Source organism: Rhinoderma darwinii, chromosome 13 (genome assembly GCF_050947455.1).
Source record: "Rhinoderma darwinii isolate aRhiDar2 chromosome 13, aRhiDar2.hap1, whole genome shotgun sequence".
Classification (NCBI taxonomy): Eukaryota; Metazoa; Chordata; class Amphibia; order Anura; family Rhinodermatidae; genus Rhinoderma; species Rhinoderma darwinii.
The window spans coordinates 42,170,424-42,187,368 of NC_134699.1; the positions used below are offsets into that span (position 1 = coordinate 42,170,424).

The 16,945-nt window shown below is 41.3% G+C and overlaps 1 protein-coding gene across 1 annotated transcript; it reads right to left on the minus strand.

Annotated features, from left to right (window-relative positions):
- Positions 1-9,026: 9,026 nt before the first annotated feature.
- Positions 9,027-13,043, minus strand: NEURL2 (neuralized E3 ubiquitin protein ligase 2). The gene is made up of 2 exons (XM_075845871.1): positions 12,335-13,043; positions 9,027-9,142 (listed from the first exon to the last, which is right to left on the minus strand). The coding sequence occupies exons 1-2, from the start codon at positions 13,041-13,043 to the stop codon at positions 9,027-9,029; spliced, it is 825 nt and encodes a 274-aa protein (XP_075701986.1).
- Between the last annotated feature and the right edge of the window lie 3,902 nt (positions 13,044-16,945).

Consider the following 16,945-nt stretch of genomic DNA (forward strand, 5'->3'; position numbering starts at 1 on the left):
AAGCCACATCTGGCCAGAATTTTCCCCTGCACTGGAAGAAACTACACCATGTTATATTTTGTATCCAGGGCATAATTCTCTGTCTGCAAAGCAATATACAGTAGTTTGGGACATTACAAATATTATAGTAGGCGATTGCTATGTGTGTAGTTCTCTTATATGTTTAAAGGGAACCTGTTAGCAGTTTTGATGCATTAAAACTACTGACGGGGTGATAAAAGGAAGGGAAAGGGCACTTTAACCCCTTAGTGTCTAAGCCTGTTTTGGCCTTCAGGACCAGCCCCATTTTTGCAAATCTGACATGTGTCACTTTATGTGGTAATAACTCCAGAATGCTTTTACCTATCCAAGCGATTCTGGCATTGTTTTCTCGTGACATGTTGTACTTTATGATACTGAAAAATTTTCGTCGTTAAATTCAATATTTATTTGTAAGAAACGCCAAGATTTAGAGAAAATTAGCAAAAATTAGCATTTTTCTAAATTTTTATGTATTTACTTGTAAAACAGATAGTAATACCACACAAAATACTTACTAGTTTATATTTCCCATATGTCTACTTTATGTTTGCGTCGTTTTTTGAACATTCTTTTATTTTTCTGGGACGTTACGAGGCTTAGAACTTTAGCAGAAATTTCTCATATTTTTAAGAAAATTTCAAAAGGCTATTTTTTCAGGGACCAGTTCAGTTCTGAAATGGCTTTGAGGGCCTTATATATTAGAAAGTCCCCAGAAGTCACCCCATTTTGAAAACTGCACCCATCAAAGTATTCAAAACAGCATTCACAAAGTGTTTTAGCCCTTTAGGCGCTTCACAGGAATTAAAGCAAAGTAGAGGTGAAATTTACAAATTTCATTTTTTTCTTCAAAAATTCATTTCTAATGCATTTTTTATGTACCGCAGAAGGTTTTACCCAAGAAATGCAACTCCATATTTATTGCCCAGATTCTGCAGTTTTTAGAAATACCCCACATGTGGCCCTAGCGCGGTCATGGACTGAAACACAGGCCTCAGAAGCAAAGGAGCACCTAGTGGATTTTGGGCCTCCTTTTTATTTTATTTTAGGTACCATGTCAGGTTTGAGGAGGTCTTGTGCTGCCAAAACAGTGGAAACCCCCCAAAAGTGACCCCATTTTGGAAACTATACCCCTCAATGAATTTATCTATGGGTATTGTTAGCATTTTGAACCCACAGTTTTTTTGCTAAATTTATTTGAATTAGTATGTGAAGGTGAAAATCTACTTTTTTTGTGAAAAAACGTAGAAATTTTAAATTTTTACAAGGAATAAAGTAGAAAAAACACCCCAACATATGTAAAGCAATTTCTTCCGATTATAGCAATACCCCATATGTGGTAATAAACTGCTGTTTGGACCCACAGCAGGCCTCAGAAGAGAAGGAGCACCATTTGGATTTTGGATTTCTGATTTTGCTGGAATAGTTTTCAGTGCCGTGTCGCGTTTGCAATGCACTGGAGGGATGAAAGCCATGGAAACCCCCCAATAGTGACCCCATTTTGGAAGCTACACCCCTCAGGGCATTTTTCTAGGGGTAAAGTTAGCATTTTGACCCCACAGTTGTTTTGCTGAATTCATTGGAATTAGTCTGTAAAGGTAAAAATCTACTTTTTTTCTGAAAAAAGGTAGCCATTTTTAATTTTTACAAGGAATAAAGGAGAAAAAGCACGGCAACATTTGTAAAACAATTTCTCCTGATTACGTAAATACCCCATATGTGGTAATAAACTGCTGTTTGGACCCACACCGGGGCTTAGAAGGGAAGGAGCGCTATTTGGCTTTTGGAGCTCAAATTTAGCTGGAATAGTTTTTGGGTGTCATGTCGAATTTGCAAAGCCCCTGAGAGACCGAAACAGTGGAAGCCCCCCAAAAGTAACCCCATTTGGGAAACTACACCACTTAAGGAATCTATCTAGGGGTATAGTGAGCATTTAGGCCCCACACGTCTTTTGCAGAATTTATTAGAATTAGGGCGTGAAAATTAATATCAACATTATTTCCACTAAAATGTTGATTTTTTTCAATTTCACAAAGGATAAAGGAGAAAATGCACCCCAACATTTGTAAAGCAATTTCTCCCAAGTACGGCTATACCCCACATGTGGTCATAAAAGTTTTTTTTCATTCGAAAGTAATTAACCCTTTACGAACTGATTCATGTTTTGCTTTTTCGTTTTTCCTCCCCGCTTTCCGAGAGCCACCACTTTTTTATTTTTCTGTCAATAGAGTGGTGTGAGGGCATATTTTTTGCGGGACGAGCTGTAGTTTTTATTGGTACCATTTTGGGGTACATGAGATTTTGTTGATCACTTTTTATTCAATTTTATTCAATTTTTCGGCCAGCCAGGTGACCAAAAACCATCAATTCTGACAATGATTTTTATTTATTTTTGACGGCGTTTACCCTGGGCTATAAATGACTATTATACTTTATTCTGTGGGTCGGTACGATTACGGCGATACCATATGTATATACGTTTTTTTATGTTTTGCAGCGTTTGCGCAATAAAATAACAACTTATTTAGAAAATAATTTATTTTCTGTCACCATATTCTGAGAGGCATAACTTTTTTATTTTTCAGTCAAAAGAGCTGTGTAAGGGCTTGTTGATCACTCTTTATTGTATATTTTGGGAGGGGTGGTGACCAAAAAATAGTGATTCTGGCATTGTTTTTCGTTTATTTTTTGTTGCGGTGTTTACCGTGCGGAAAAAATAATTTTATAGTTGGGGTCGTTACGAACGCGGTGATACCAAATATGTGTACTTTTTTTTTACGTATTCATTTTTTTTCCTATAATAGACTTATAATAGGAAAAAAAGCAGTTCATGTTTATGTCACTTATAACTTTTATTTTTACACTTTTTTTAAAACATTTTTATCCTTTTTTTTTACTTTTTTCACTTGTCCCACTAGGGGACACTTAGACTTGCAGCTCTGATCGCTGCTGGAATACATTACACTACACACGTAGTGTAATGTACTCTAACTGTCATTGTGACGTGACAGTCACACTGACAGGAAGCCTACCACGACCACCATCGGGGTGGTCCTCATAGGCTTCTGTACATGGCAACACGGAAGCCATTGTCTGGCGTCCGGTTGCCATGGGTACCATCGCCAGCCCCCGTGATTTCACATGGGGGCTGCCGATCGGCGCTAAAGACCTTAATTGTGGCGTTCAAAATCGAGCGCCGCAATTAAGGGGTTAACTGCCGATATCAGCGGCGACAGGCCGCTGATCGGCAACGGGGAGAGCAGGGCTGACACCCTGCACAGTTAACCGCCGCTGCGGTGTAGCGCCGCGCGGCGGTTAACTGTCAAAGCACTGACGTAACTGTACGTCAAGGTGCGCGAACTTACTGCTCACCTTGACGTACAGTTACGTCATGGTGCGTTAAGGGGTTAAAGAGGCTCTGTCACCAGATTTTGCAACCCCTATCTGCTATTGCAGCAGATCGGCGCTGCAATGTAGATTACAGTAACGTTTTTATTTTTAAAAAACAAGCATTTTTGGCCAAGTTATGACCATTTTTGTATTTATGCAAATGAGGCTTGCAAAAGTACAACTGGGCGTGTATTATGTGTGTACATCGGGGCGTTTTTACTTCTTTTACTAGCTGGGCGTTAGGAATGGGAGTGTATGATGCTGACGAATCAGCATCATCCACTTCTCTTCGTTACCACCCAGCTTCTGGCAGTTCAGACACACAGCGTGTTCCCGAGAGATCACGCTGTGACGTCACTCACTTCCTGCCCCAGGTCCTGCATCGTGTCGGCCACATCGGCACCAGAGGCTACAGTTGATTCTGCAGCAGCATCAGCGTTTGCAGGTAAGTAGCTACATCGACGTACCTGCAAACGCCGATGCTGCTGCAGAATCAACTGTAGCCTCTGGTGCCGATGTGGCAGACACGATGCAGGACCTGGGGCAAGAAGTGAGTGACGTCACAGCGTGATCTCTCGAGAACACGCTGTGTGTCTGCACTGCCAGAAGCTGGGCGTTCTGAAGAGAAGTGGATGATACTTCTCGTCAGAACGCCCAGCTAGTAAAAGTAGTAAACACGCCCCGATGTACGCACATAATACACGCCCAGTTGTACTTTTACTTTTCAACACGCCCAGTTGGACTTTAGAAAGCCTCATTTACATAAATATAAAAATGGTCATAACTTGGCCAAAAATGCTCGTTTTTTAAAAATAAAAAAAACGTTACTGTAATCTACATTGCAGCGCCGATCTGCTGCAATAGGAGATAGGGGTTGCAAAATCTGGTGACAGAGCCTCTTTAAACGTACCTTTTTTTTACGGTAACAACTGCCACTCTCTGCTCTGTGTGATGGCTCTAGTGACCAATCTGAAGACCCCTAGAGCCGCCCCTCAGAGCAGAGTAGTAAAGCTTGCACATTAAGTCCCACTTCAGCGGCACTTGCAATAGGGACAGGGAATTAAACATAATTTTGCATGACCAAGTAAAAAGGGTATGTTTAAAATGCCCTCCTCCATATCACCCTGCCAGCAGTTTTAAAACCTCAGAACTGCTGACAGGTTCCCTTTAAAGACGTCTTTTGACATATTCTGACATGTCTCCATGAACCTTCCCTTTAATTCCTTATGGCCGTGACTACTTTGGGCCTTAAGAATGCAGCTGTTTTTTCGGGAGGTTTTCATCTCTGCATTTTGAAAGCTATAACTTTTATAAAAAATTTTGTGGACGTAGCTGTATGAGGGCTTGTATTTTACGGGGCAAGTTGGAGTTTTGATTGGTGCCATTTTTGGGTCATTATGGTTACTGTTATACCTATTATGTATTTATTTATTTTTTTCCATATCCTTTTTTCTTTAGGATTTTTTTTCTTTAAACTTTTTTTTTGTAATTTTTTTTAGTACCGCTATGAGATGTTATATGGCTAGTATTTAGTGGGGTTTACTGGGCTAGTTTCCCCCTCTCTTACTACCTCCTTTTATTCTGAACACCTATATAAGAAATCACACATGAACTATTATTAGCGAAAACTAGACAATATTTTAATGAAAGACAAAATCATTAAAAATAATTAATAAAAAATTATTTAAAAAATAAAATAAATTATATTACTTTTGCTTTGGATTATTACTTATGCACCAGTCTTTGCATGCACTATTTGCACTTTACTATAGAGGCTGTGGGACACGACCTATGTGGGGATCCTTTTTCTATGGGTAATGTTACTGCCAATGTACTTATTTTTAATGATTTTGTCTTTCAATAAAATATTGTCTAGTTTTCGCTAATAATGGTTCATGTGTGATTTCTTATATAGGTGTTCATATTCGTATATCACACGGTTCATTTGAGTTGCTTTATGCATGTATTAGCCCAACTGTCTTAGTAGGTGTTATACCTCCTTTTATTAGTGTCACTAGTGTTATGCCCGGCTCCCTTTCTATTTGCCTTGGTAACTGTGTGTGTAGTGATTCACGACACAAGTGTATAATAAAGCAAGGTTTATTACAAACACAAAAAAACACTCGGTTATAAAACGCAGTATACACAGAATACATATAATCACAGAATAGTATCAGTATACTTCAATACATATAATAACTATCAATATGTATTAAGTATACTATATATCAACAACACATTAACAATACCTGTACAATTCTATACTAGTACCCACCCACGTACCTACATATACAATATACTCACGCTTACTTATGTGACACTCCCCCACCTGGCTCTAACTGTCCCTGTAACTAATGGGTTAATACAATAAGGGGCTGCAGGGAAAGAGAAAGGGCAAAGGGGGTTGTAATAGGATAAGGTTTGTGGGATATGGATGTGAGCTGAGGGCTAGAGTTATAGGATGGAAATAAAGGGGTTAATAAAGGGTTGCTGTAGTGCAGGGTTATGGTGGGCTAGGGTTAAATGCAGTGGGAAGGAGCTGCAGGGGTTAAGCGATTTGCTGAAAAGGGATGCAGCAGCTTGGGTAGTAGTGGCAGGTTAGCGTTAGGAATGATACTAAGGGTATGTTCACACGGCAACGCCAATTACATCTGAAATTACAGAGCTGTTTTCAGGCGAAAACAGCTCCTGAATTTCAGACGTTTTGACAAGTGCACGCGTTTTTCGCGGCATCTTTTACGGATGTAATTGGAGCTGGTTTTCATTGGAGTCAATGAAAAACGGCTCCAATTACGTCCCAAGAAGTGACATGCACTTCTTTGAGGCGGCCGTCTTTTTACGAGCGAGGACACATCGGCACCAGGCGACAGAGGCTACAGTTGATTCTGCAGCAGCATCGGCGTTTGCAGGTAAGTCGATGTAGCCTCTGTCGCCTGGTGCCGATGTGTCCTCGCTCGTCCGACACGATGCAGGACCTGGGGCAGGAAGTGACGTCACAGCGTGATCTCTCGAGAACACGCTGTGTGTCTGTGCACTGCCAGAAGCTGGGTGTTAACGAAGAGAAGTGGATGATGCTGATTCGTCAGCATCATACACTTCTATTCACAACGCCCAGCTAGTAAAAGAAGTAAAAACGCCCAGATGTACGCACATAATACACGCCCACTTGGACATTACTTTAAACACGCCCAGTTGTACATAAGAAAGGCTCATTTGAATAAATATAAAAATGGTCATAACTTGGCCAAAAATGCTCGTTTTTGAAAAAAAAAAACGTTACTGTAATCTACATTGCAGTGCCGATCTGCTGCAATAGGAGATGGGGGTTTGAAAATCTGGTGACAGAGCCTCTTTAAGCTTAAAGGGAACCTGTCACCAGCATTTCACCTATTAAACTGACTATACCTGGTGGTAGCGGGTGAAAAATCATTTCTATATAACCTATAATTGTCTCCTTAGTCGGCTCTGTAGCTTTAGTATTCAGCTTTTTAGTGTTCCCGCGCCGTATGCTAATGAGCAGAAAAGAGTCAGATCTTCATTTGAAAAGAGTCAAATCTTCGTTTGGAAAGAGTCATATCTTCATTCCTCAAGTCTTTCCAAGTTTACTTCGCCTCCTTACTTTTGATTGACAGCTCCTCGCCTTCCCCCAGCACACAAAATCCCGCGCTTGTGCATGGAGGTCCTCTTCTGGTGTGTGCGCACAGAGGGACACCGCATAATTATGATAAAAGGCGCAAAACGTTTGCAGACCGATATTTACAGTCGGAAGAGGAGTTTAGGAGCGGGGATAACGGCAATGAACTTTTGACAGCAGCGGCCAGTGAGGGAGAAGTAAAGTTCAATAGGTGAAATGCTGGTGACAGGTTCCCTTTAAGGGGGTTTTACACTGGGCAATTATCGGGCAGACAAGCGTTTGTAGAATGATCGTTGCTGGTAATTGTCCTGTGTAAACGGCAACGATCAGCAGAAGGATGAGCAAACGCTCATTCATCTGCTGATCTTATCGTTTTAAAAAAACTAATATCGTTGTCGGCAGCACAAGATGTGATACATGATAATAATGTATGGTGACGATAATAATGTATGATGACGAGCGATCGGAGTAACAAGCGCTCCTCTTCATACATGGCTCCTTGCGACAGGAGCAAACGAGCGACGATCAACGAGCTGTCTCATTGATCAGCACTCGTTCCACCAGCCAAAATTGGCCGGTGTAATAGGACCTTTAGTGCGTGCACTCCTGTATGACATCACTGAGCCAAACTCATGCACGTGCAGGAGGGGGCAGGCCGTGGGCACATCCTGTGATGTAGGAATGCGTCCTTGTTGTCACCTGACCGTTTATGGGCCCCTGTAGAGAAAGAGACAAAGGATATCATCTGCTCCTCCCTAGTGGTAAAACTTGACAGGGCAGCTGGCTTCGTGTCTTGTCCTGAGGCACTTTTCAACAGCCATGTGTGTGTGTGTGTGTATATACATATATATATATATATATGTATATACATATATATATATATATATATATATATATATATATATATATATATATACACACTTCCCTTTACATGGGACTTGAGCCATTGCTTCACCGTAGTAGTACACAGTTTTGTGGGAAAGGGGTTAAGGAATTTGGTGTTAGATGAAGCATAAATATTTAAATAAATTTTTATTTCATTTTTGTTACATACAAAAATTACCATTACACTGAAACCTTGACATCAACCAGTGTGAAGAGTAAACAAATAACAATGAGGTTAGTTATCACTTTTATTTCCCCACTGTTTGCATCATGGTCAAAAATAACCGCAACAAAACATGTCAAACTTTTAAATAATTTGTAAGCAATTTGAACAAGCAGACTTCAGTTTAAAGCATGGGGGAGGGTTAGTGCGGTATCCTGAGTCTGTGATAAGAGCTTGAGCATGAGATGTTCTCTGTGACTTGGTTCTGGCTGTAGGAGTACACAAATAAGTAAACAATAGTGTGCATGGTTCTGGTTTCAGTCTCAGGTAAGGCTGGGTTCACACGACCACTTTAACGTCCGTAATCGACGGACGTATTTCGGGCGGAAGTCCCGGACCGACCACACGGCAGGGAGCCGGGCTCCTAGCATCATAGTTATGTACGATGCTAGGAGTCCCTGCCTCTCCGTGGAACTACTGTCCCGTACTGAAAACATGATTACAGTACGGGACAGTTGTCCTGCAGAGAGGCAGGGACTCCTAGCATCGTACATAACTATGATGCTAGGAGCCCGGCTCCCTGCACTGTGTTCGGTCCGGGACTTCCACCCGAAATACGTCCGTCCATTACGGACGTTAAAGTGGTCGTGTGAACCCAGCCTAAGTCCTCATTGGTATGCTTGGAGCAGGCAAACCTCACGTAGTAAAGATCACTTAGCTCTGGTTGCACTAGGTAGTCCACAGATGAATGTTCTGCACTATGGTTGGTAATCCCCATATTGGCAGCGTCCTCTAATTTCCTTAGTTTCAGAAGGATGGCTCCTAAATGTATAGATTGCAGTACATGAAATGGTGTTTTCCCCTCAATTTCCCTGGCGGCAATAATCCTGAACCGTGGGAAGTCATCCACTAACTAAGTGGCAACAATTGGTTTCATCACTCATACTTGCAGAAATTCTTTAGTAGCTGCGGTAAGTCTAGATAATCGATTGCCAGTCTGTGGGCCACATGCTTCTGTATAACTAACCGGCACAAGGTCTGCAGGGATGGAACTAAGAGAAAAATAACATGTCTACATTATAATGGTGACTGTATATGTCCCCTCATAACATAAATACACCATACATTTATAACTTTAACCCCTTTAGGACTGAGCCTGTTTTGGCCTTGTGGATACAGCCGATTTTTTCAAATCTGACATGTCACTTTATGCGGTAATAACTTTGGAATGCTTTTACTTATTCAAGCAATTCTGAGATTGTTTTCTTGTGATATATTGTACTTTATGTTAGTGAAAAAATGTGGTCGATAAATTCAATATTTATTTGTGAAAAACACCAAAATTTACAGAAAATTCAATTTTTCTAAATTTGAATGTATCTTCTTGTTAAACAGATAGTAATACCACAACAAATACTTACTAGTTAACATTTCCCATATGTCTACTTTATGTTTGCATAGTTTTTTGAACGTCATTTTATCTTTCTAGGACGTTACATGGCTTAGAACTTTAGAAGCAATTTCTTACATTTTCAAGAAAATTTCAAAAGGCTATTTTTTCAGGGACCAGTTCAGAAACTGCACCCCTCAAAGTATTAAAAACAGCATTCACAAAGTTTCTTAACCCTTTAGGCGTCTCACAGGAAATAAAGCAAAGTAGAGGGGAAATTTAAAAATGTCTTTTTTTACCAAAATTAATTTGTAATACAATTTTCTCTGTAACACAGAAGGTTTTACCATAGAAACACACCTTAATATTTATTCCCCGGATTCTGCAGTGTTTAGAAATATCCCACATGTGGCCCTAGTGTGCTAATAGATTGAAACACAGGCCTCAGAAGCAAAGGAGCACCTAGTGGATTTTGGGGCCTCCTTTTTTTAGAATATATTTTATGCACCATGTCAGGTTTGAAGAGGTCTTGTGGTGCCAAAACAGAGGAAACCCCCCAAAAGTGACCAGATTTTGGAAACTACACCCCTCAAGGAATTTATCTAGGGGTATAGTTAGCATTTTGACCCTACAGGTTTATTGCAGAAATTATTGGAAGTAGGCCGCGAAAATGAAAAATAGACATTCTTTCAAAGAAAATGTAGGTTTAGCTAATTTTTTCTCATTTCCACATGGACTAAAGGAGAAAAAGCACCGCAGCGTTTGAAAATACCCCACATGTGGTCATAAAAGTTTTTTTTGCTGAATTTAGTGGAATTAGGCCGTAAAAATGAAAATCTACTTTTGTTCTGAAAAACATAGACCTTTTTAGTTTATAGAAGGAATAAAGAATAAAAAGCACCCTCAAATTTGTAAAGCATCTTCTCCCGATTACAGCAGTACCCCATATGAGGTAATAAACTGCTGTTTGGACCCACGGCGGGGCTCAAACTGGAAGAAGCACCATTTGGATTTTGTAGCGCAGATTTTGCTGGATTGGTTTTCAGTGCCATATCGTATTTGCAATGCCCTGGAGGGACAAAAACAGTGGAAACCCCCAAAAGTAACCGCATTTTGAAAACTACACCACTCAATGAATTTTTCTAGGGGTATAGTTAGCATTTTTACCCCACAGGATTTTTGCTGAATTTAGTGGAATTAGGCCGTGAAAATGAATATCCACATTTTTTGTCCACTAAAATGTTGAATTTTTTCTGTTTCACAAGGGATAAAGGAGGGAAAGCCGCCCAACATTTGTAAAGCAATTTCTCCCGAGTACGGCAATACCCCACATGTGGTCATAAACGGAGGCTGGTCCTGATAGGCTTCCGTACATGGCAGACCCTGAGGCAATTGTTTGGCCTCCGGTTGCCAGGCAAACCATCGGCTAACCCCACGATTTCATCGTGGGGGCTGCTGTTGTGCTACAAACCCCTAAAGGGATTAATTGCCGAAGTCAGCGGCAAAGTACCGCTGGCCGGCAACAGTGGAATGTCAGCTGTCGAGGACACTTGACCTCCCGGTTGATGATGCCCCCTTTCGCCAACAGTATGCAACGAGAACGACTCAGTAACTATATGTCCTCGTGCGGGAAGTAACCTCCCACGAAGACGTATAGTTACTGAGTGGTGCGGCTAGGGCCTAAAGAAAAAGAAAGGAAAACATCTAATGTACAAAAATAACTATTGTACATCTCTCCTAGAAAATATTCAACTGGACAGATGAGTTAATCCAGGACTTCATACAATGGAATTAAAACGTGATTAGAAGACACAGCGCTTATCACTGCAGTTCAGCCCCATTTTCTTGAATGTGGCCAAACTGCAGTACCAGATATGGCCTGTAGACAACAGTGTCGTGGTTTCTGGGGGTAAAAAAAATAATATTTTTTTCTTTCCATTTTCATTCGTCTCCTTTCATTTTGTGTGATAGGAGAGGCATTCAATTAAATATTAATATGTAAATAAAACACAAAAGCTTGTTAATCATTTATCATCTTTTGGGATTTATTTATATATTAACTTACCCTACTATTTAAGTGTCTATCCTATCACATATATTGTCTTAATTGTATCTTCATACAACTCAGCTGCCTGTACACGTAGCTGCAGTGAATAGTGCGCCTCGTGGTAAAGAACGACCGTTTTCTACCATGTGGCTTGTACAGGTAAAGCATGCGATTTCAATTTGCTTCACCTGTACAAATTGCGCTGCTGAAACCCACATCGCAACCATGGCAATAGCCAGTAAAACCATGTGGCACACCACCGCTGCTTGGCAGCTACCTGTACAATCCTTTAAGTATCTTTCGTTTTACATTTACAATACCTAGTATGACTATACAATATGTTTACCGATAATCCTCTTGAGATCAGTGATCACAAAATAATAGTGGATACGGCAATACCCATTACCACATGCCCCATTAGAGTATGTTTAGCTAAAGGGGCGCTTTTGGTACCCACTTACTGTAAAGGAGAAAGCTTTGAGTTCCTGCATTCTATATATCTTTCTTAGTATGACAGTATATTCTTTCCACAAATCAGGGAATACTTTGTAACCAGTCTCTCTGAAATCTAGGGCACGTATGGCATTCCTAAAATGACTTGGCTAATGTAATACAAAATGATCTGTCTCCACCCACTATCCCAGCTCGTGTGAGAGAATAGCAGACTATAGATAGAAAGCTACTAGTGTAAGGAAGATGTGACAAATTGAAGGAATGTCTACGGGGTCTGTCTTAGTTGGAAATCTCACCCAACCCCCAGTTTACGGAAGCATGTGGCTAGAGCAGACAAATGAATATAATACATACATCCATATTCTAACTGGATCACTCGGACGCTCTTGGTGGAGGCAAAGACGTCAATCACAGCATATAATGGTTGCGTTGCTGGAATCCCACGGGCACTGGCACCCATGTCTTCTCCATTAATGATCATGTGCATATGACAAGTGCCATCTGCCTGGGGCTCATACATCACCCCAACCCGGCTTCTGCGAGCAGTAGGCGGTAGAATATTGATTTTGTACAAATCATCCAGAATATGACTGTAACGGCTAGGCTTACTGCGTGCTATTAGTTTGTCACGAGGAATTTTAAATTTGCCCACTTTTAGATAAGGGTCTGATAGATCTTTTCCCAAGCTGGACGTGTTCTCTTCTCCATCTGGCGTCACCCTGTTGTGGTTCCGAGTAATGGCAAATATCCAGCTATCCCCCTTGTTTACAAGGTCTGGTAGCGAATACTCGGGAACTATGTCCAAGCTGCGAGGATCTCGGGCCATTAGCCCAACTCTTAGGTGACCACACCAGCCAAATTCTTTTTCTTCAATTTCCACCAAAAACAGCTGCCCAGGCGCCAGTGGATCTCGACTGAAGCAGATTCCATTAGCAAAGCTTTCTACTCTGGTTGCTTGAGTACCTGACGGATCGATACGAACGTTTGTACCATGGACTGTGTGGAAGCATGTAAATGGCTGGCCCTGCACGGCCATTGCTGCAGCACGGAGCTCAGATGGCATGCAGCCGGGTGCTATTTTTAAAAAGGCTAAAGCTTGTCTGGGTGATGCGTCCTGAGACAGCTGCAAGAGTTGTAGCGGAGAGCCATTTAGGGGATGCAGAGCTGCCCAACACCTATCCTATCTCTTATTACAACTACAGGGACTGTAGACTTGATCAATAAAACAGCTGAAACCTGCTAACTTGTATAGTAAGCAGACTGCAACCTCTGACAACTGTGTCATCCATTTGTGTCCTAAGGTATAAGTTTAGCCAGGGGCGGACACAGACAGCTGAGGGCCCCCTTGCAAGAACAGTATATAGTCCCCTTGCTCTCCAATATCTCATCATAGACTTTCTATTGAGCCCGGACTATGCTATCTCGATTTCCGGAAAAAGCCGAACACAAACGGCTAATGTGAGCGCTTCTGCCGCTTTGTATTAGCGATTGGTGGGTGTCTCAGTGATCAAAACTTCTGACATGTCACTATGACGTCAGACATTTGTTGAACGTTTAGTTACACTTTAAGCTGTGCCTCTGGCAGGGCTTAACAGAAGTCTGTAAAAATGAAAATATACTACAATACACTAGTATTTAAACGGTTCAAGTCCGCTAGGGGACTAATAAATGTGTAAAAAAAAGTTTAATAAAGTTTTTGGTAGTGAAAAAAAAAATTAGATATATATTAAAAGTTAAAAAAAAAAACTTTTACCATTTTCCCTCTAAAGTAATGTAAAAAATAAACAAAATTGGTATTGATGCGTCCGTAAAAGTTTGAACTATTACAATATAACATTGTTTAACTCATATGGTGAAACCCCCCCCAAAAAAAAAAACAACATGCTGTTTTTTGGTCACCTTAGCTCTCAAAAAGAATGTAATATAAAGTGATCAAAAACTTGTATGTACCAATAAAAACCACAGCTCGTCCCTCATTTTTTTTTTAACAATTATTTTTTTCATTGTAAAAGTCGTAAAATATAAAAAAAAACACAAATTTGGTATCACCGTAATCGTATTGAGCTGCAGAATAAAGTTAAGTTGTTGTTTTACCGCACGGTGAAAGCAAAAAAAAACAAAACCCAAAAATCAAAGGAGGAATCCAATTTCAAACCACTCCATTGACGGAAAAATAAAAAAGTTACGGCTCTTGGAAGGCGGATGGGAAAAATGAAAAAGCAAAAAATGGCTCAGTCCTCAAAGTGTTAAATGTAATCTATTAGATATAAGAGGTTGCTATATAGTGGCAGTGGGGCCCCTTATCTACTGAGCCCCTTATCTACTGCATAGGTTTCACCAGGATCACCCCTGAGTTTAGCTACTCAGCTGCTACTAACCTAGCCATACAAATCCTATAGAAAATGTTTCGGAGCATAGCAAACGTCACACTGGTTGTGTGTTGACGCACTCATGGGCCAAAATATATTAGACTGAAATATATAATGGGTATGTCAACCGATACCCGCCCTCCAGTGTTTTATCCAGGTTCAAATCATGTTTTATCAATATATTGTGAGAGGAATAACACACAGACGCTGCTGGTATGCTCAAAATACTCCTCTGGGGTTTATTGCCAAACTCAATTTAAATAATATCATTCAAAAGGGGCGTAGGCTTGAGGTCAACCAATCAGAGGCAATGTGACAATATTTCAATTTCAGCCAATTACAGGCATACGATACATTCCAAATGCATTATTATAATTCTTCACACATCAGGGTTTGCAGATGCCTTATCTTTCTTGGCTAACATACAATGATTGTTCTATTAAAGAGACTCTGTCACCACATTATAAGTGCCCTGTCCTATATAAGAAGATTGGCGCTATAATGCAGGTGACAGTAATGCTTTTTATTTAATAAAACGATCTGTTTTCACCACTTTATTAGCGATTTTAGATTTATGCTAATGAGTTGCTTAATGCCCAAGTGGGCGTATTTTTACTTTAGACCAAGTGGGCGTTGTACAGGGGAGTGTATGACGCTGACCAATCAGAGTCATCCACTCCTCTCCATTCATTTAGGCAGCGCATAGGGATCCTGCTAGATCCTTATGTGCTGTCTTAGGGTGGATTCACACGAACGTGTATTGGGTCCGTGCCGCGTGGTTTTCACGTGCCACGCACAGACCAATACAAGTCTATGGGGCAGTACAGACAGTCCGTGCTTTTTGCGCAGCGTTTGTCCGCTGCGCAAAAAGGGCGACATGGTCAATATCTCCGCGTATTTCGCGCATCACGCACCCATTGAAGTCAATGGGTGTGTGAAAACCACGCAGGTCGCACGGAAGCAGTTCCGTGCGAACTGCCTGTTTCGCGCACCAGCTGTCAAAAGGATGAATGTAAACAGAAAAGCACCACGTGCTTTTCTGTTTACAAACATCCAAACGGAGTGTCTTTGAGATGAGCGAACCCGGACAACCGAACCGAACTTCACCGGGTTCGGCCGAACTCGTTTTGGCCGATCCCGGCAAAAAAATTTCCGGTACGCGACGTCAGGAGATAGTCACTGTCCAGGGTGCTGAAAGAGTTAAACTGTTTCAGCACCCTGGACAGTGACTTCCGATCCCAATATACATGAACGTGTAAAAAAAAAAAAGAAGTTCTGACTTACCGATAACTCCCGGCTTCTTCCTCCAGTCTGACCTCCCGGGATGACAATTCAGTCCAAGTGACAGCTCCAGCCAATCACAGGCCAAGCACAGGATGCAGCGGTCACATGGACTGCGGCGTCATCCAGGGAGGTGGGGCCCGATGTCAAGAGAGGCGCGTCACCAAGGACGCGTCACCAAGGCAACGGCCGGGAGGGAAGTTCTCTGTAAGTACGAACTTTTTCTTTTTTTTTAACAGGTTTCTCGATATTGTGATCGGCATTTACTGTCGAGGGTGCTGAAAGAGTTAAATGCCGATCAGTTAACTCTTTCATCACCCTGGACAGTGACTGACGTCGACTAGACTCATCTCTATGATGGCGGCTGCGCGAAAATCACGCAGCCGCGCATCATACACGGATGACACACGGCGCTGTCAAGTGGTTTTTGCGCGCGCAATACGGCGCGTTTTTTGCGCGCGCAAAAACGCAACGTTCGTCTGAATAAGCCCTTATACTAACACATTAACGATACTGAAGTGTTTAGACAGTGAATAGACATTCGACGGGATGTCTATTCACAATCTCTGCACTTCGTTACTCTGTCTATGGTAGTTACAGCAGAGCAAAGCGTAATCTCGCGAGATTACACGGTAAATGACAGGTTACAACGAGATCACGCTTCCTCTGCTGTAACTACCACAGACAGAGTAACGAAGTGCAGAGCTTGTGAAAATGCAAATGTCAACACAGCTCTTCTGACACGACTGTTTTAGTAAATACTTGCATTCCTCATAAAAATAACAATTATAGAGAATCTTTTCTTAGAACACTATGTTGTGCCTTTCCCGTTATTCCTTCTGGAAAAGTGTAAATCAATTGGCCAATTGGCAACGGAGTGTTACCATTTCCAATGTCAATACTAATTATACAGTGTGTCGGGACACCCCCATTGATAAGGGGAATGTGAACACCCAGTTCTCAATTTATTCATACATTTCCAGGAGGGATAACAGAGGAATGGCACAACAAATGCCACAGCTTTGTTATTCTACGGGGAATACAAGTATTTACTGAAAAAACGACATGAGCTAATACGTCCTCTTTGTAGAATTAATCCAATGCAAAAAACGCGTAAAAAAACGAGGTGGTTCAGAGGAAGAAACTGCTCCAAGAAAGGGCACAGCGCTTTTATTTTTTTTTCCAGTAAGCGGTCAAAAACCGCATGGTAAACAAAAACCCCTCTGCCTCCCATTGAAATGAATGGAGCGAGATTTGGGGCGTTATTTAGTGCTGATTCCGACAAGTCTAATCAGCGCCAAAAAAACCATAAGAG

Coding starts and splice junctions, on each gene's coding strand:
- NEURL2 (XM_075845871.1), bottom strand. CDS start 13,043: ATGCCATCTGAGCTCCGTGCTGCAGCAATGGCCGTGCAGGGCCAGCCA. Junction 9,143..12,334: donor GATCCAGTTAGAATATGGAT/GTATGTATTATA, acceptor TTTTTCTCTTAG/TTCCATCCCTGCAGACCTTG.